This window comes from Mustela lutreola, chromosome 2 (assembly GCF_030435805.1).
Source record: "Mustela lutreola isolate mMusLut2 chromosome 2, mMusLut2.pri, whole genome shotgun sequence".
Taxonomy (NCBI): domain Eukaryota; kingdom Metazoa; phylum Chordata; class Mammalia; order Carnivora; family Mustelidae; genus Mustela; species Mustela lutreola.
Window position 1 is genome coordinate 50,997,600 of NC_081291.1, and position 20,790 is coordinate 51,018,389.

Consider the following 20,790-nt stretch of genomic DNA (forward strand, 5'->3'; position numbering starts at 1 on the left):
CACCATCCCAGCTCCCAAGGTCCCTAACACTCTGCGCTGTCTCCCCACTGAGGCCAATCACCCCTTGTGTCATGGTTTGTGTTTGCCCTGCTGGGGTCCTACAGCGAAAAGGAAAGTGGTATGTTTCTTGTCAAACGACAGACAACCACCCAGGCCCTGTGCTTCTTTCAGCGGGCCTGCTCTGTCCGCTCACCTGGAGGACATGTCAGTTTGTGACCCTGGCCTTGTCCTCATTCCAGAGTATGATTATCATCATTCCTAACTCCCATGGGAGAAAATTAAGGCTCGGGGTCATGCAACTTGTAGCTGATAGATCTTCTTGGGTCATCTAGACTCACAAACCCAAGCTTGTGATTTTAAGATCTACAGGATTCTGCTTTCTGCGGGTGAGCCAACTCAGTAGCCTACCCTACTCAATTGCCAGAACATTCTGGCTGTTGGAAAGTCGTGCCTTCTGTGGAGTCCCAAACTGCTCTTCATCAGCAAGCATAACAGGCATATAAAAAGAGAAGAAAAGAAGGAGCGTCTGAGGGCTAAAGGGGGTTGGGTTGACCAGAGGGCTCTGCTCAATGAGCATCTGCTGTCTGGAAAGACTGCCCTGGCAGAATTCCCACAGAGCCCAATGCTGTGGGCTCGAAAGGAATCTGGGAGCTCACATGCCGGCAGGAGAGAAGGAAAAGATCCCTGGAGATCAGAAGTGTGGGACTGGGGGTGGCCAGGGAGGGCAGGGGGAAGGCTAGAGCTGGAACACAGCCCCTGGTTTGGAACGGAGGTTGAAGGAATGCACTTTGAAGATGGAGACAGGGGCCACAAACCAAAGAATACGTGTGACCTTCAGGAGCTAGGAAAAGGAAGGAAGTAAATTCTGGCCTAGAGCCTCCTTTTAAAAAAAAAAAAAAAAAAAAAAAATGCTGGCCTGCTGACCCCTGATTTTAGGACCTCTGAACTCCAGAACCATAAAAGGGAAATTTTTGCCAGATTCTACAATAGGCTGTGGTTCTTTGTTACAGAGGCACAAGGAAAGGACTGTGGTTAGAAGTCGAGGTCCTTCCCACATGGGTCAGTTTGCTAGGCTTCTGTATGGACATACCACACACCGAGTGGCTTACAGAACAGACATTTATCACCTCCCCATCCTGGAGGCTACAAGTCTGAGCTCAAGCTGTGTGGAGAGCCACACTCCCTCCCAAGGCTGTAGGGAGGGAGCGATGATCCAGGTCGTTCTCGTAGCTGCTGGGGTTGGCTTGGCTGGCAGCAGTCTGCCTACAGCCCTCACATCACGTTCTCCCTGTGTGTGCGTCTGTGTCTGGGTCCAAATTCTCCCCTTTGATGAAGACACAGTCATACGGAATGAGTGCCTAGCCTAATAAGCTCATCTTTATTGGATCGCCCACAAAGACCCTCTTTCTAAATAAGGCTAGGGGTTAGTACCTCATCTGATCTTTTAGGGGGACACAGTTCAACCTGTACACAATGTTATTCCTAAATGTGGCCTTCCTTTATGAAGCCCGGGGAGGAAAGAAAGCATTCCTTCCCTGCAAAAACAAGTCATCTGAATGTGCTCCAGCTGCCCTGCCCTAGCTCCCTGCAGTTGTCCTGCGAAGCCAGAAGCGATGCCCAACACCCACGGCCAGGACCCACCCCCCCCCCGCCCACCCCCCCTGTAATTCACCACACCGTGCTGGACCTGCTGGAGCTGGAGTGCCTCTGTCCAGACAGGATGGGGACATCCACCCCCCGGGGAGCCTCCTCAGTTCCTCCTTGGCCACCCTGGCCTCCCAGCTCCAGCACCCGCAGCGTGCCACACGCCAGTTAAGTGTGGGTTAGAAGAGTGCACTGCTCATCTCTGCTTCCCATTCGCTGAACCCAGAAACAACACCAGCACTGAGTCGGTGTGTGTGAAATGAAAGCGTGGCCCCGGAAAACCTTCCGTAGACACAGAGGAGCTGAAGTCCACCTGTTTTCAAACAAGGCACTGCTGGTGCCATGGGGACCTTCTCTGAGTCACCAGGACACTGCGAGCAGTTCACCTCTGCAGCTCAGGCAGAAGTAAATTGGAGCCCATCCTTTTTGAAGCAGAGACCAGACCGAGAACCTCTGGGAGATTAAGGAGACACACAGGGAGAAACGGAGCCTGTACGCATGGTACCCCCCCACTCCCCACCCCATGAGCGCAGCAGAGGGCTTCAGACAAAAACATCACCTGCAGGGCGCCTGATCTCAAGAATATCGACGGGGTGCCTGCCAGGTCAGCTTAAAGAGAGGCCAAGATGCCAGCCTGCTGCCTGCAGAACCCCTTCCAGGCATCAGGTCTCTGCATTAACGAAGTCGTGCCGAACACAGAGCTCCTGCTGTTCTTGGATAGCAAGGCCTCCTCTTGGTCTGGAAAAAAAACAGCAAACACTAGTCTCATCCACAGGCACACACACAGCCCCTGCGCCGGAGCCTGCTCCAGTGTGGTTTCTGAACAGTGTTGCTGTGGGTCCTTGAAGCTGGCGAACATTCCAATCCTTTTCTCTCTCCTGGGAGGCAAAGCAGACACGGCCTGAGCAACGCTCGCCAGGGGCCAGTCTCCCCAGTTTGGACAATGAGCCTAGTAGGGACTATGGAGACTTGGGCCCATTTCCTTATTCTCATTCCCTGACAGAAAGGGAGATCAGGCCTCAAGGAATCCCAGTGAAGTGTAGGACTCGAGGCAGAGGTACAGTCTTCCTGGGGTGGAAGAAGAAGGCAGGAGAGCAACTCTGTGGGGGGTCAGAGGTGGGCAGAGGCTCGGGCGTGGTGCCTTCCTTCTGTGGCTCTTGCAAGCCTCTCAGCGCCCTATGGCACAGTTAGTAAACTACAGCCCGTGGACCCAAATCTGGTCGCCACTTGTTTTTATAAATAAAGTCTTACCAACACACAGCCATGCCCCTTGATTTGCATATGGTCTGTGACTGCTTTTGTGCTACAAACATAGACCTGAATCACTGTGACAGAGACGATATGGCCTGCAGGGCCCCAAACCAGGGGCAATTTCATGGGCATGCAAACCATGAGGCCCGGTCTTAGAAGATGCCACAAGCTTAGTTTAATTCTCTGCCGCCACCATCTTGGAATTCATCATTATTTTCAGCAACGGGTCCCGCATTTTTGTTTTTCACTGGCTCCTGGAAATTATGTAGCTGGTCCTGCCCAGAATATTTATTATCTGGCCCCAAAGTCTGCCTACTTTTCCCTGTACTTTTCCAACCCTGGACTCCCTTTCACCCTCTGTCTGAACAATTCCAGCCTTGGGGAGTTCACTCCTTTCTGAAGCAGCCTAGTAGACTTGTGGACAAATGAGAGTCCGTTCTTTCCCGTACTCTTGACAGGAATCCCATCAGTGACCATCATCAATAGGCCTACCGTGAGCCGGGCACTGGGTTGAATGAAGTCTGCTGCTTACTCACAGGTCCTCGGGACCACTAAGAATAAATCTCATCCCTGAAGCTTTCATGAATTTGCGTAAGATTCTTCTGCTGTTCCCCTTCAGTCTTCTCTCCTTCAACTTGACATTATTTTATTTTCATGAGACATACTTCCAGCTCTTGTACCGTCTTTTACCCTATTTAGACAGGATCTAGTTTCCCAAAACCTCTCTTGGAGCCTGGACCCCACGGTGTACCAGGTTCCCACTGTAGTCTGACCAGCACAGGGCTGAGTAGGTAAGTCACCTCCATCGTTCTGGATGGTATAACTTTATTAATATATCCTGAGACCACATCACCTTTTTTGGAAAACATTCTAAAAATCTCCAAAACCTCTGGTAGGAATCAGGTACCAAAATTTGGTAAGAGGGGATGGTGTCCTTATCTTCGTTATATAGAAGAGTTTCTTCTTCTCTCTCCAAATCCTTAGTTCTCCCCTCCAGGAACCAACACTCTTCATCTCTAAAATGCAGAAACTGGGTCTCTTCCAGCTCTGGAATGCTATTATGTGTCTTCTACATGCAGGCTCCAAAAGCCAAGTAGGAAACAAAAAATAAAGGCCCTCTGCCTAGATCTAAAACTCTGACAAAAAGCAGAAAGGTTTCTTTCTCTATGCACCCTCGCCTTACCTCTCTTGGAGACTTCTGCATAAGCGATAAATCCTGCTGGTTAACGCAGCCTTCAGCCTGACAGTTAATTGAGTCTTCAGACTGTAGTGCTATGACTCTCCCAGTGAGTCGGTCTCTATCATCTTTCCTATTACTTCCCTTTTCTCACTCCACAGATTTATGTCTTCCTGCACATCCCATTTTCAAAGATTTTTCCCTCTCTCCCTGAACAAGCCCAACAGCAACAACAAAATGCCTTTAAAATAAGAACGCAGAGTCCTCCACAAACCCCCAGGCACAAGATGGGCTTCGGAAAGCCACTCTGCCTCCTTTACTGTGCTTCCATGTCAGGAGCTCTGCCCCAGGGCTGCCTCGAAAGCTTCATCTTCCAGCATGTTCTTCGTAATGTCTCCTCCATGGGTTCATGGGCCCGAAGGTGCCCTGTTAGGGCTGTTCCTGTGTGTGAGGCGTGGAGTCCAGGTGAGGATGGCCACCTACAGCGGACAGGTGGGAAGGTCAATCGCTGACTCGGAGTCACGATACTGGCTAGTGATGGGGCCAGGGGAAAACCTCAGGCCCAAGTTCCTAACAGTTCCTGAGTTAAAGGCTCTTCCCACTACATCGCCTTTGGAAACAGGATCGTCAGAATGAAATAAGAGACCGCTCTTTCTCCACCATTGGCACGTGGCTCTTCCCACTCTGCCTAATTCCACTCATCCTTCTGGTCCCGCTGCAACACCACCTTCAGAAATTATTCCCTCATCACCTCGGACCACAGCATCTCCTTCCTCCAACACCCAAAATGTGTATTAGCTGCCCTACAGCCTCCTCAACATCGACCACCATCTCAAGGCGGTCACCCTTTCACAGGACCAGTGGGACAGCTCAGGGACACCGAGGGTCCCTTCGCAAAGCACCAGTGTATAGGGAACCTCGACAAACAAAACCAGCTGTTCCTGCTGCTCGCACTCACTGGGACTGTAAGCTAGCTACCCTCAGGTCCAGGGCCATCAAAAAAGTATGTTTGAGGTCTCTGTGGTTTCAATATTGAGATAGGACGCAGAGTAGCATGTCTGCCCCACGACATCTGGGGGAAGCTGTGGAGGTTTAGGGGTGACTTGAAGCCCAGGGATTGGCCTCGTCCACTGCCATCAGATAACTAGTGTCCACTGCTAGCTGGGGGCCTTAGACCCTTCGCACATGGTTCTCCACATGGACTCCTATGGGCTTTCTCAGCCCCCAGCTGATTTCCCAGAGCAGGAGTCCCGAAGGTGGAGAGCTGGCAAGCGGTATCCTTCCTATGGCCTGGCCCAAAAGTCCCAGAACATCAGTTCTGCTGTGTTCTCTAGATCAGAATAGTCTAAGCCCCCACCCAGATGAAAAGGGAATAGCACAGACCCCACTGAGTGGAAGAGAGTCAGTCCTCCTATAAGAGCATAGATGTGGCCATCTTTGAAAAAACACAGTCGCCCATAGTCATCACTATCTGTTACCATGACTTCTCCTTTACCATGAGCTTCTTCCAGGCAGCTCCTCCTCCGTCCTTTGTGAATTACTACCACCCCAACTTCCCCGGCTCTTTACCAGACACATCTGGTCCCATGGTGGACAAGACTGAAGCTCAGACTCAGACCCCTGCCATATCCCACGTGAACACAGACAAAAACGCTTTCTTCATCTCGACTCTTCATAGGAGAAGGTCGAGAGTCCCAAGACCTGGGTACCCAGGCAGGGGGTGAAGGAAAAAATCATGGGGTAAGTCCTAAGAGGGTTAGGAATGGAGTTTGCTAGTTGCCTACCATTTATCCCTAGTGACACTGTGGGGCTACCAATGTGCTCTGCGACAAATCTGCATTTCCTAGCCTCATTGGCCAAGAGGGATAGCCAATGACAAAAAAAAAGTTGTCAAAAGGGACTGGGGGGGGGGGGAGCTCTCTGATGGAGCTGACTAAGCTGGCAGATACCTTTTCCTGGTGCACCCTTGCCCCCTTTCCCTCTTTCATCTGATCACTGGAAGAGCGGCAGCCCCCTTGTGCCTAGGGGGTGGCTATAATAGCAGAACAGAAAGATGGCGGTCTGGGAGACTGATGGCATAATGGAGCTCCCACAGTAGTTCTGAACTGTCTATTTGTATTATGTGAGACAAGGGGGAAAGCCCCTACCTTGTACAAGCCACAAGTATTTTGCATTTATTAGATAGTAGCCAAGCAAAATTACTAACAGAGCCCAGCTTTTTGCCTTGAGCTTTTTGACTGTCTTCCTGCCTCAAATTCACTCAAGCGCTAACCACCAGTGATCTTCCCGATAGATCCTCTGCAGTGCTGAAGTCTCCAGTGCCTTCCTAATACCTCTGTAAAATCCATACTCTTTAGGGGGTGCCTGGGGGGCTCAGTCAGTTAAGCAGATGGTTAAGCATCTGCCTTCGGCTCAGGTCATGGTCTCAGGGTCCTGGGATCAAGCCCCTTTCCCTGTGCCCCTCTACCCCCACTCTTCCTGTGCTTCTCCTCCCTGTGCCCCTTCTCCCTCTCTCCCTGTGTACCTCCTCCACCGACCACAGCTCATGCTCTCTTGAATAAATAAAATCTTAAAAAAAAAAAAAAACAACCCGTACTCTTTAATATGATATTTGGGATCCTTCCCACCCAGGCCCAAGCTGAGCCTTATGTCCTGCCTCACTCACATCAGACAACCACGCCCTGGACACTGCACACTTCTCAGCATCCTAGTTCACACCAGTCCTCTGACACCTATGGTCTTTACACCTGAAATGTTCTAGGTAGTGACCTCCTGCTTGCCCTTCAACACCTAACTCTAAAGACACCTCCCCTAGGAAGTCTTCCCTGATGGCCTCCGAGGAAGCTATTTCTTCCTGTGGACGTCTTAAGGCAAGGTCTTTGTAAAATATCTCTGAGCTGTAACACTTGCCACACCCTATCATAATTACTTATTTTTTAATGGGTCTGTCCCCACAGACTAGGAGCTCCTCTGGGCAGGAACAGAGCCTGATTGGTCTATTTGTCACCAGCTGTTAGCAAATCTTGAATGAATGAGTGGGAGGCTGGGTGAATGGGTGCACAGACCCTGGCACCTAGGGACCCAGAGTCTTGCTCGGGGACCTTGCCATGATGCCCAAGGACCCAGAGAAACCGAGCAGACACCTTGGAGAGGAACATCCCACCGACAGCCTTGCAGTGTCTGGGGCCCATGGGCACCCCATGCTCACTTGGGGCAGAGCAAAGGGCAGCATAAACATGGATTTCATGTGCCCTCCACGTGGCATCAAGAAGGCAGAGGAGGGTGGGCAGCCCCGTCAGTAGTCTGCTTCTCTGTCTCCTCCCACGGTCCATCAACTCTCCTCCCAGGGAAACCCCGGAAGTGGCAAAGACTCAGCCCTGCTCCCGGCCCCCAAAAGGCAGGACCAGGTACTAACTGCTCCAGTGAGAACCTCTACCATACAGCATTTCAGTTCCTCAAGCCCCTTCCCACACACGAGCTCATCTCCTCCTCTCCAGGAGGGCAGGCAGAGCCCCTGACTCTTATTAGCGAGGCCCCATTCTCCAGGTGGGAGCGTGGTGGGCCAGAGAGGCGAGGCGTGCCGAAGCTCCCAGCCCGCAAGGGGCCGACCTGGGGACCAACCCCTCCACCCCGCCCAGAGCAGGCGAATTCCAGGGCCTGCACCAACAGCCCAGCCATCCTGTGGCCCACAGACGCCAAAGCCTCTGCTCTCCCTCGGGTGAGGCCCGGTGCCCTCAGGAGCCCCTGTAAGGAGTGCTGGACCTTCCAGCAGAGCTCCAGTCTTAATTTTAGCTTGGAGGCCTGCCACAGAGGCTTTAGCGAGAGGGAGGCTGAAGTTATGTGGGACAGCTGTCAGCTGGCATGCTGGGTGGGGCCTGCTTAGCCTGCAGGGACACAAGTCTGGGGACACTGAACTGTGTCCCTGCCCCAAGTCTTTTCAGCCCCACTGGCCACACGGCTCGGATCTCCCCCTGCAGTCCCCCAGCTCCAAGATGATGGCCGAAGAGCACACAGACCTGGAGGCCCAGATTGTCAAGGACATCCACTGCAAGGAGATCGACCTGGTGAACCGAGACCCTAAGAACATTAACGAGGACATCGTGAAGGTAGGCTCGGCGGGCCTGCCTGGACACCGCTGCCCGGAGGGTGTCGGGTCTGCAGAGTGTCCGGGCACAGGACGGGGGAGGGCTCTGCTCCATGCACAACCACGACCGGCTTCCCCGATGAGAGGCCCTGTTCCTCGGTCTTCTCCAAATCCTCCCTCAAAAGCCAGCTTGTACACCCCCAAAGAAAGTTTAGTGTAAACAAGAGCAAAACCTCAGCCGCACATACATGACGCAGGTGTTGCCTGGGGCGCGGAGGCAAGTCAGAGGCAAGTGCCTCCCTACTACTCCGAAGCTCTTCCCATTAGCTTCTGGCCCTCGTCCCAGGATGAAGACAAACGGGTGGCCAACTTGGGCTCTTTTCTGCACCAGGGGTTATTTCTGCGGTCTCCTCAGTGGGTGCAGGGTTAATCCCCAGAGGGTGGCTTCCAGTCGGCATTAATTCCCCCAGAGCACTGCCCCGTGTCTACTGCCCATGGTGTGGGGGGCCGTGCCCGGCATTCATGCCAGCTCCCCGCCTGACCCCAGGTCCTGCAGCCAGACCAAGGCAGAGGCCTCTGGGAAGGCTCCTGAAAGGAAGCTCTCAGCAGACAGTCACCTAGCTTTTAGGGTGTCTTCCCCATCACCACTGCATGAGTCAGCCTCTTTCTGCATCTGGATGCGACTAGCAGCCTGGCTGCCTCCAGGCCTACACCCCTCACTCCAACCTCCTCCCAGCAGTTGGTAGCCACAGGGATCTTTCAGCAGAATTCCTGGAAGCAGGGTGCTCCACCCCCAGCATGGGAGTCTCTGGAAGGGCTGTTAAGAGGGCAGGTGCCTGGGGCCCCTGGGTCCTACTAAACGCATCAGAAGCACAGATCAGCCCTGACCAGTAGAAATACAATGCGACCCAATATACAATCACCCAAAGTCATTTCACATTTTCTAGCAGCTACAATTTCAAAAAAGAAAAACAAACAGGTAAAATTAATTTTTGTAATATCTTTGATTTAACCCAATATTTCCAAGATAGTATCATTTCAGCCTGTAACTGATCTAAAACAATTATCAGTGCACGGGTAGAGTCTGTTTCCACCTCTGAGGTTCAGCACGTAGCTCCCATGTAGGCTGTCCATCCCTCCAGCCTCCATGTGGATCAGAAATCCTTGTCCGGTCTTAAGATCTCATAAATGTACAGCTGAAATTGAGTCACAGGTCCAAATTTTTCCCAGTATTTTAAAAAAAAAAATTTCCCATCTCAGAATGAAGTATTGCTTTTTACATTTGAATTAAAGTTAAACAAGATTGAGAATTCTTCTGTTGCCCTACTCATAAGTCAAGTGCTCAAAGCTCGTGGCCACTGGATTAGACAGTATGGCTCCGCGCTTGCTCAGAAGCACAGCCCTTGTATCCCACAGCTCGGTGGGATACCTCCCACGTCCCAGAAACTCTAACTCCTTGCCATGGCTTTCAAGCCCCAACCTTCTTCTTCCACGTTCCAGTTCCAACGCCAGTAGCCAGCCACACCTATCCAAATATACTCCTGTGTCTATACCAGGAGCCCCCGCCCCCTCTCCCTCGCCTCCCTGTGGTAAATGCCCTGCTTAGATTTCAAGACCCAACTCAAAGATCACCTCCTCAAGGAAGCCTTCCTCAGCTCCTCCAGGTAGTCAGCCACACCCTCCTCCATGTCCCAAGTTCCCTCAGGGCATTTCCCCATCACAGCTCGTACTATGTTATTATTGTATTTATCTGTATCATTAGTGGGGCAATAGGGTACTTATGGCCCAGTGTGAGAAGTGCCACAAGGAGGAAATGACTAAATGTAAAATAGCATTCATTGGTGGTTTGTGCAGCATGGTCTGGAGGAAAGAGTCCTGAACTTGGCTTTAAAAGGCTTGGTTTCCAAAATAAAATAAAATAAAATAAAAGGCCTGGTTTCAAATTACTCTCCTCTGCATCAAAGTGATGACCCTGGGCAAGCCACCCAGTTTTTCAGGACCGAGTTTCCCTCTGTACAAGGAGCATTCCCTCATTTACCTCCACCAGGTACAGGACTCCCAGAGCAGCGCTGTGAAAACAAAAGTATAATGTGAGAAATAAAAGAAAAAAGGGATTGGAAAGTGCCTAATGCAGTCGCTGGCTCGCAGCAAGGGTGTGGCCCGTGTGAGCGGAGCCGGAGCTCGGAGGAGTGTGCAGGACAGGGCCACGCAGCCACAGGCCAGCTCTTACAGCCAGGTGCCCCTCGGGAGATCCTGGCCGGCTGCTAGGGGTGGAGAAGAGGACCCTAAGGGAGAAAGTGGCTTCTAAAGAGATCCACAACAGGTAACCAGTGTAGAGAAGCCCTTGGGCCCCACCAAGCCCAGAGGGAGCCGGCCCCAGGCTGAGGGAGGCCCTCTAATCCGAGGGAGGGCTGGGAGCTGCCCACAGGTGCAGTGGCTTAGGCAGCCTCCCGGGGTGCTAAGAGCAGTCTCTCCTGAACCCCAGAAACATTCCTCAATGGCTAAGCAAAACCGTTGCAGATAATCTTGTCGAGAAGAGATGATTGTTTGGTGTATTTACTGGACGTTCCCTGGTTTGGGGGGTTATTTGACTTTCTTTTGTTTTTAGTAACTGAGAAATGAAAGTTTTAAAATTCAGAATGAGGATCATAGAACGGAGTCGGATAAACAGCACAAACAGGTCGAAGTAGACTTGGGGTTTGTGTATGGTTTTATGAAAGGATATAGAAAAGGAAGAAAGAGACAGGAGAGCTGGCTGGGCAGGCAGCTTGTGAACGGGAGCCTGAGCGACCTCTGCTTTTTCAGTCAGCTGGGGCAAAGACAAGACGGAGGGAGGCAGCAGAAAAAGGAAGCGAGGGGTGACAGAGACAGAAAGGATCAAGGCAGAGGCGAAGAAGAAGGCTCAGGAGGTGTTATGCATCTGAGAGACCACCAAGGGGCCAAGCACCGATGCAATCACACGAGGGTGCATTTGACAAGCTTAAGCTTGGGCCCAAGTATACCTGACACAGCGGAGTAGGGACTTGGACCCCCAACCAGATTACTGTTAGAGTTTTTAAAGGCAGAGTAGGGGTGGACTCGGTGGTGGGTGAGGACAAAGAGGATTAGGGATGGTGTAAGTCTCTAAGGAATTTTGGGGACTCGATCCCAGGACCCCGAGATCATGACCTGAGCCGAAGGCAGAGGCTTAACCCACTAAACGACCCAGGCACCCCTCTAAGGAATTTTGGAAGCAAGGTCTCCAGGACCTTGAGGAGCTAGCTATTATTGGGAGAAAGGTTATTTATTACCAATAATAAAAATCTTCTCATGAGACCCTTTAGATGTATATCAGTGGGCCATATACTTGGGAATGATTCTTGACACTATCTTGGAGGTTTAGAGATAAAGTTTCCTAAAGGAATTGTTAAAGGAGACTTACAGGATTCTGGTCGGACCTGTCGGGGTAGGGGGTCAGTCAGGCTAGGATTGTCCTTAGCAAAATCTCAAGGTGAGGGCAGTTAAGTCCCCAGGGGAGAGCCACTCTGTCTGTTTCAAGGGCTTGTCAGTAGGTGAGGAATTTTAATGATTTTCTTCTGCCTCTGTTTCCCACATCAGCTAAACTTGAGGTGGGATGGCCTTAATTTTCTTGGCCTCTACAGAGGGACCTGTTAGGGTGGTTTCACCAGTGCTAGCCCTGTGGGCTAGAATGCAAGACACAGGAAAAGGCCGGAATAAGACTGAGCTACAGAGACCCAGGTTCTGGTCCCAGCCCTGACACAGGCTCACTGTGTGACTCCAGGAAAATCCCTTTCCCTCTCTGGCCTGAGTCCTGGCAGCAACAGAGGCTGGGTGGCAAAGAGGGAGACCCATTCCCTCTGCCAGCCACCGCTGAGCTTTCACACAGAAAAGCCAAGGATGCAGAGCAGGAAAGAGACCCATGTTGTCTGTAGATTTGACTCCCAGAAGACCAGAGGTGCTCCCTTTTGACTTTCTAGCCAAAACTTCCCTAAACTTCCCCAAAGAAGGCATGGTATGGCCCTTGAACCAGGGCTGGAAAATGAGTGCCAAAGGCAGAGCAAGAGCCCTGTGCAGTCCACCAGATTTGAACTGCGGTCCCCAAGGTTCAGGGCTGGGTCTCGGGCAAAAGGGAGGCTCCTGGGCATTAGAACTGAGCACAGCCCATCCCCCCCACCCCCGACCATCACCACTACTCCCAGAGTACGGATCCCACGAGTCTGTTTCTGAGTGCCTACTATGTGCCAGGCTCTGTGCTGTCTCAGAGGAGATGGTGATGAGCACAACAGGCCCACTGCACACGAGGCCCTGTGCCGGGCTCTGAGGGACGCGACGCTGCAGCAGTCCCCAGGGCCCTCCAGCCTTCCCTTCAGACCCACCTGGGAAACCTCCCAGCCCTCTTCCGTGGCATTCCTCCAGGACCACAGCCTCAGCTCCAAGGCCTCTGAGTTCTTTCTGAGAGGGCTCAGGACTGTCCCCCTAACCCACACCTAGGCACACAGATCCTAGAACAGGAATGCATGAGCCCAAAGTGTCACATAGGTTCCTCACCTTCAGGCTCCAACTTCCTTTCCTGTAGCCACTCAAGGTCAAACAGAGCAGGAGCCCAGACATGACTCCTACCCATCCTAGGTTTTCATCACACCTCCAACCTACATTTGCCACTAAACACCCTCCTCCCTCAGAAAAACACACAAACCGCACCCTTTGCCTATCAGCTCAGGCGAAGGAACAGCCAAAGGACCCGGTAGTCACCAGTTCAGCAGACTCTGCCCCCGGTTTGGGCCCACCTGGATACCCCATTGTGGAGAGATGAAACTGACCTTTACTTCCTCTGGAGGGGGTAATCCAACCCAACAGAGAGGATGAGACTCAGGAAATGAGAATATCTGGGAAAAGGTGCTAAACACCATAAATGACAGCCTGGTGCAGTGGCCTGGGAGGAAGAACTTACTCTAGTCTCGGAAAACCAGGAGCCAGATCCATGGGGAGACAAGTGCCCAGGTGCATAAAAAATGGGGAGGGCGCCTGGGTGGCTCAGTGGGTTAAAGCCTCTGCCTTCGGCTCAGGTCATGATCCCAGGGTTCTGGGATCGAGCCCCACATCAGGCTCTCTGCTCAGCAGGGAGCCTGTTCTCTCTCTCTCTACCTGCCTCTCTGCCTACTTGTGATTTCTGTCAAATGAATAAATAAAAATCTTTTTTAAAAAGGAGGGGGGAGAAAATTAAAATGTGAATAAGGCTTTTGAAGAAGAGGGAACGAAATAAGCAAAAGCCATAATATTGAGAAGGACGTTGAGTGGCATTGACAAGCTTGAGAGACGGGTACTGCCACCACCACCACCTGCACCGACCTATGTCCATGGCAGACATTAAGAGTGGAGCCCAGCACTCCTTCAAGCCATGAACCATGGGCAAGACAGAGTTGGCTCACAGAAGAAACCTCTTTGCTACTCTGCCTGCCAAAGAATGAAAAGACTAAGGGCATCCAAAAGAGAATTTGTGGGAGAAAGAAGAAGGGGCAGGCTGAGACTGGGTTATGGAAGGTCATCCAACCTGCCGTTCATGCCATGTTGGTGGTTTCTTCCATTTGGACATGTCTGGTCCCCTGTCAGGTACTCTTGGAAGGGTTACACTGAACTAACTCACACTAAGGTACTTAGAATCCAGTGATATGGGGAATCCTAGTTCCTAAGTCATCTAGCTTTTCTTTTTTTTTTTTTTTTTTAAGATTTCAATTTATTTATTTGACACAGAGAGAGAGATGACAAGTAGGCAGAGAGGCAGGCAGAGAGAGAAGGGGAAGCACGCTCCCCGCTGAGCAGAGAGCATTGCTTTGGTTCCCCCAGATCATATAGGATTCTATTATTGTGATTACCAATCATAAAACAAGAAGCGAAGCTTTTTCATTTTTTAGCTGTTTCAGAGCTATCATGTCATGTTAGCTTCCTACTACATCGACCAGCATTTCTCAAATTATCTGGGTGAAGGGCCAGTTTTATTATTATAATTTCAGTTTGTTGAACACAGAGACTTTGGTAAAATTCAATAGAGATGAATTACTAGGGAAACGAAATGAAGAATAAACATCTACAATGTAAACCCCAATTTTTATTATTAGGAGAGTTACCAGACATACAATGACTGGCTCAAATTTCTGTGACAATTTCTAAATGCTTACTCTCAACTACTGTCCATACCTTGTTGGGAAGAGGGCACCTGCTCTGAACCAACCTGTAAGTAGCAAGGTACTAAGCAAGAAAACTAAGACCAGTAAAACTAAGCCTCCCCCTTGGGTGTTCTGACTTCAAATCAAACTCCAAGTCACTAGATATCTTGGTCCAATCTTCTTGGGGTAGTTTAAAAACAAACAAACAAACAAACAAAAAACCCCAGAGACCCAGGGAGGAAAAGCACCATGACCCAAATCACACAGCAACTCAGTGGTCAAGAGCAGACTGGCCCCCAGATGTCTATCCCCCTGCCTAGAGCTGCTTCCCACCCACAGATACTCTATCTGAATTGTCCAGGGCCCCGGATGCCCAAGGACTGAGTCATATTGGAATCGTGGGAGGTATTTTTGACAGAGGGTGGCTGCCGGCCTTCCCCGAATCCCCGGCAAAGCCCGCCCCTGTTGTCCTGCACCCTTCCCCACCCTCTTGGAGCCTGTGGGGGCTGCGCTGGCTCGTTCCAAGTAATCAGCTGGCTCTCTCGCTGTTCCAAAAATAAATATGCCAGAGAAGGGGACACTGACTCAATGGGCAGCCACGTTCACCCTTCCCATCCTCTACCCTTCCTCTGATTGCACACCAAACCCTGAGGCTCTGCTGATAGGTCCAGCACCACCACCCCCACCCTCCCAGAAGAATCCTTCTCTCCTTCACTTTAGAGACGAATTCGGAAATGAAGTCACTCTGTGCTTCTGATACACTGGCATGACTGGCTAAGATCTCCCTGAGCCGGGTCTTATAAATACCTTCCCAGAGCTGTCCCAATGCTCACCCTGAGTGAGAGAAACAGCTGGGCCCGCCCACACAGCCCACCCCGCAGAGAGCACATTTTCTGATTCCCAGAAAACGAGCAGTCACCCCCGTGCACAGTGCCCAAAGGCAATTGCGGGGAATAATTCAAACGTCAGCACCGATGTCTTCTGCAAAGAAATAATCATTAAAAGACTCAACAGAGAGGTCTCAGGGAGTGAGATTATTACCATAAACAGAAAATGAGGGAAAAGAAGACAGCACCCATCTTACCCGCGAAGGCAGAGGCATGCGAGCACACGCACACAATCACAACCAGGGAAGTCACAGAATTACTGTATTTAGGATCTGGGGTGTCAATAGGTTTTCTGAGATATATTTTTGTAGGAACTTGAGAACAAGGGAACACATACTTAATGTCACTAAGCACCTAGCACGTGCCGGGTACATTGTCTACGGCCAAGCACAGAGTGGGTGCTGAATAAATCCGTGTTTGAAGGGATGGAGGGACGGACGCGTGAATCAATGCATGGAAGGGTGGATCGGTGGATGGATGGGTGGATGGATGGATGAGAGATGGAAGGGTGGATGAATAGGTGGTCAGGGGGACGAACGGATGATTAATTATTTCTATTCCTCATAACAAGGTAGTAAGAAATAGCAAGCCCATTTTACAGATGAGCAAGTGAAGCGCAGAGCTGTAAGACACCTGCCAAAGTCACTCATCAGAGCAGCGCGTGCACTGGTGCGCCAAGCCACCTTTGGGGCTCTACCGTCCTCCTGAAGAGAACACTCTATAACAACCCACAACAGCAGCTATCAGTGATGAGTCCGGTATTCTGCGCAGGGCGGTGTTCTGAGTATTTAGATGTCTTACTTTATTGAATCCTCCTTCAGACTTTTTGAGATGAATCCTGGAAAATGAGGCACAGAAAAGCTCAGCCCGCTAGCTGACGGTTACGGAGCCAGTGCGCAGCCGAGCTGGACTCCAGCCTCTGCAGTGGGACTTCAGACAGGGCTCTTTTCCACCCGGCCGTCTCTCAGAGGCCAGACGCAAATAATCACATGTGTTGAAAGGCAGAATACATGGGACTAAGTGAACAGAGCAGGCTGGGCTACTAAGGAGCAGGGTGGGTGGCTGGAAAGAAGGGGCCAGGAGCCCTGCCTTGGGGCACATCTTTCTGGCCGACGAGCACCAGACCTCAGACGCTGCATAGCCAGCAACCACCTCAGCGTCTGATGCTGGCCAGGCAGTATGGACAGCTTAGATTAGAATCAGGAGGCCTAGATTCGCTCGCACCTCCGGGTGGTCTGCCTCCTGTGAGGTGAGGAGGCAGGGCTGGGTCACCTGTGAGTAGGGGAGGCACCATCCTAAGGGAGGGCAGGGAGGCTACACGCACTGAGTGGGAAGACAAAGGAAGGAGGAAGTGCCTGCTGGGACAAAAACAGGGAGGCATGTCTCTGCCCTAATATCTCCTTCTGCTGGCAAAGCTCCTGGGGCTCCGCCCCGCTCCAGAAGCCAGCCTGGGTGCTCAGAGGCATCAGTCTGGGGCACGGCCATGACAGAGGATGGACAGACTGCAGAGGTCAGGACAGGACCCAGGCCCTAGGGACCTAACTGAACCTCAATAACCATGATGAGTGAACCCAGATCAGGGCTGGAACGACCGTCCCAGGCCTCTCCTCCCCAGCTTCTTAGATTTGAAAGCTCCCCCAAGAAACAACAACTGAACTTTTGCCCCGTAAAAACCAAATAGAGAAGATACCAGCCCTTTCCAAGCACTGTCCAAAGCCACGAAATGCTCCACAGCCATCTTGGGTCTTCTTTTCCAAATATGCAGCACACCAGTCTTCCATCTCTGCCTCCAAACTTCACAGCCCACCAAATTCCCAGCCCGCCACCACCTCCCAGAAGCCCTCCAGGAATAAGTATCATCTTTCTGAGATGAGGACCATATTTATATTCTTCCCTCTAGCCTTGCCCTTCCATCCAGCCTCCCCACCTTTAAGAGGTTAAATGACCCCTGCTGAACCCCAGCAGAGACAACTGGAGGCTGAGATTTACAGGGGGTCCTGGAAGGTCCCACTGACAACCTGAGCCAGCTTTTCACATCACCTGCAGCCTGAAATCCCAGTCTGTCCGTCAACTTTGCTCTCCATGAACATAGCAGCCCCTGGGGGAGAATTCATCCTCTGCTGTCTCCAGGGGGATGTGGGGACCTGAGACATGGCACAGGAGCTCAGAATATACTCGTGTGCCAAAAACAGGACTTGTCATTGGATGTACAACAGGATTATGTCCACTCTCTCCCTGCAAAAAAGTCACCCTGGAAAGAAAAGTACCAAAGCCATGACATTGTTAGTACTAGAGAAATACAAGTTAGAGATGCTTTCATTTTCTTTTTACTATTTCCCGAATTTTTTGCAATGTGGCTCTGTCATTTTATAATGAAAAGTAATTTGAATAGTAATTCTGGGCCCAGAAGACTGATGGTTGAGCTCTGGCCCACCTAGGCCTCACAGGCGACCCCTCCACCCTGGGTCTGATGAGTCTGAGCCTTCCTTCAACCAGCTTCTATTCAAATGGCCCAGGAGAACGGAATATGGTCATGTCCCCATTTCACAGACAGGAGAGCTAAGGCTTAGGGATGCTAACAGACATTGCATATAAGAAAGCAGCTATGATGGTGTTTAACACATAACAGCGACTCAAGAAAGATGAGTTAAATGACTCGGCTGAAAGTAATCTTTTTTTTTTTTTCAAGTTTACTGATTATTTTTCCCCACCTCCCCCATGGGGCCTCAGCCACCATTTTAGTGGAATGTGTGAACCGGATTCTCTGGGCACCGGTGCTCCATCCAGCTGCAAGGCAGGCTGGGGTGGGCAGCAGGGAGAGGACAGTCTGAGGTCACCGCGGGACCAGGGTGAGGCGCTGCGGGCCTGCTCGGCCTGACTCAGCACCACATGTCAGACCCTGAAATAGCCCTCCGACCCGTGCACCCCTCTCTAACCCATCACCATCACCCCAAACCAGCCCGCAGCAGGTCCCATCCGGAATACTGCCATGGGTCCCCACTGGACCCCTCCCTGTGTCCTCTCTCCCAACCCCCACAGGCTCAGCCGGCTGCTCAAAATTCAGATCAGAGAGCAGAGAACAGACAGGTGGTTGCCGGAGGCAGGGGTGGGTGGTGAGCAAAGCGGGGGTCAAAAGGAACAACCTCCATTCATAAGATAAATAATTCATGAGGACCTAAGTTCTGACACAGTGACTGCAGTTCACAGACTGGGCAGCAGCTATGAAAGGTGCTAAGAGAGAATATCCTGAAAGTTCTCATCACACACACAAATGTGTCTCGATCTGAGGGGACAGACGTTAACTACACTTAGTGTGGTGATCATTTCCCAAATATACACATACTAAATCATTATGTTGAAACTAATATAATGTTATAAGTCCATTACACCGCAATAAAAAATAATAATAAACTCCGATCAAGTCAAGCCAGTCCCTATGCAACAGCCTTTGGAGACTGCTCATCACTGTGACGGTCTGGCTGGGCCCCTCCCACCTCACTCTGGCCACGCTGGGCTTGGACTTGGCCTTCCAGAAGCACCTGCATTATCCCCGAGGGCACACATTGTCCATCCCAGGAGTCTTAGCTGTGCCCAATATGCTTCTCCAGTCCTCACCCCGTCTTCCACCTGGCCACCTTCGCGGACCAGCCTAGCTAGATAGCTCCGCCTTACCCTTAGGACGACGAGGACCGTCCAACTCTCCAGGATCACAAAATCACAGAAATTTAGAACCAGGCCTCTAACTTGCTTGTGGCTTTAAGCAAGTCACGCAACCCCCCAGGACCTGTTAGCCCCCCCATAAGTTGGGGGGGGGGGGCAATTCTGTGCCTCACTGCTCCGGAGCGTCACCAGCATCACCTGGGAGCTTGTCAGAAATGCAGTGTCAGGTGCCCCCCAGCTGTGCTGGTTCAGCATCCCCCGGGGCAGGGGGGGAACCCCACCAGCAGGTGCAATCAGCCTTCCAGAGCATTCTGATGCTGTCACACAGAAGGGTAGGAAGTGGGGAAGTGGGTGGATGCTGCAACTGAAAGATTGCCCTTCCCGCCCCTGCAGGTGGATTTTGAAGACGTGATTGCAGAACCCGTGGGCACCTACAGTTTTGACGGCGTGTGGAAGGTGAGCTACACCACCTTCACGGTCTCTAAGTACTGGTGCTACCGCCTGCTGTCCACGGTGCTGGGGGTCCCGCTGGCCCTGCTCTGGGGCTTCCTGTTCGCCTGCATCTCCTTCTGCCACATCTGGGCGGTGGTGCCTTGCATTAAGAGTTACCTGATCGAGATCCAGTGCATCAGTCACATCTACTCCCTCTGCATCCGTACCTTCTGCAACCCTCTCTTTGCTGCCCTGGGCCAGATCTGCAGCAACATCAAGGTCATGCTGCGGAAGGAAGTGTAAAGCCAGGTGGGGGCGGTGGGGGTGACAAGGCAGGGGGAGTCAGTCCAGGCTGACCCCCTGGTTCTGCTCCATGGGCCTGCCGGTGAGCGCTTTCTCTTTACGGACTGCTATTTCCCCCCAAGATGGAAAGAAAAGACAGCCCAGCCACGCAAGCAGTCTGCCCCTGACCTCACCTCAATGCCCCTGTGACCAGGCAGGAGGAAAGAGAATTTGCTAAGAGGCAGCTACCGCAAATCTTTGCATTCACCTGTACTGTAACAGCACAAACCAGCACTCAGTTCCCACCCGTGGTCAACCTGTCTGTGCATGCCGCCCGGGAAAGCTACCAGTGACTCTTGGCATTAGGAGGGTGGCTCCAATAAAGGGGTTCGGCTGCATTTAGAGAACGCTGTTTTGTGTGCATCAATAAGGTCCATGCATGTCCCCATGAGCTCCAAAAATACAGTTTGCTGCCCTGAGAAACAAGCGGGGCAAGTTGGTTGGCCCTTCTCCTGGCCAAATTCAAGAACTAGAACGGAGTCTGGTTCCTCTTGGACTTCTTATTTGCTGGGTATCTGCTCCCCCATGCTCCTTAAGAGATTACTTCCCACTGAGTTCTTTTGCTCTGGGCCAGCCAGTGGTCAACAACAGAAGAAAATGGCCCTTGGGCTGGAACCGCCAAGGGCAGAGCCTGGGTTCAAAACTCTGAACCTCCCCTTCAGCTCAGTAGACCCCAAGCCCCTGGCACTCCTGCTTGGCACACGCACCCCTTAATGTGATGGGGGCATAAGGTCCAATATGTGCATTTGTGGGCTCACTATAGATGTAAAGTACAATAGCAAGGGCACGCCCTGCCCTTTCCTCACCAACCCCAGTGGGGGAGAAAAACAGTAATCTTACATTCTTTAGAGATACTCTTCCTAAGAGTGTTATTCAGAACTTAGTCCTTAGGGAAAAAAAAGGATGGGGGTGGCTGTTGTGATTAAATTTGTTTGGAAAATGCTCTGTATTTCTCTCAGAGATTTTTCAATAGACGTCAGGACATCAAAGGTTCTGACAAGTCCTGCAGTAAAGAAAACTGTTTAGGACATTGTCTCCCAATCCCACTTGACCTTTTTTTACGCCCATGTAACACCCATATAAGTCTCATAAAATGACGGTTCCACAACAGGTTTTCAGAGGCATCACCTCACTGGTGCCTGGCCATGA

General features: G+C 51.4%; 1 protein-coding gene across 1 annotated transcript; it reads left to right on the top strand.

Moving 5' to 3' along the window:
• The first annotated feature begins 7,923 nt into the window (after positions 1-7,923).
• CAV3 (caveolin 3) lies at positions 7,924-20,570 on the top strand. The gene is made up of 2 exons (XM_059165189.1): positions 7,924-8,178; positions 19,261-20,570. Exons 1-2 carry the CDS (start codon positions 8,065-8,067, stop codon positions 19,600-19,602), a joined length of 456 nt encoding a protein of 151 aa, XP_059021172.1. The 5' UTR covers positions 7,924-8,064; the 3' UTR covers positions 19,603-20,570.
• Positions 20,571-20,790: the final 220 nt, after the last annotated feature.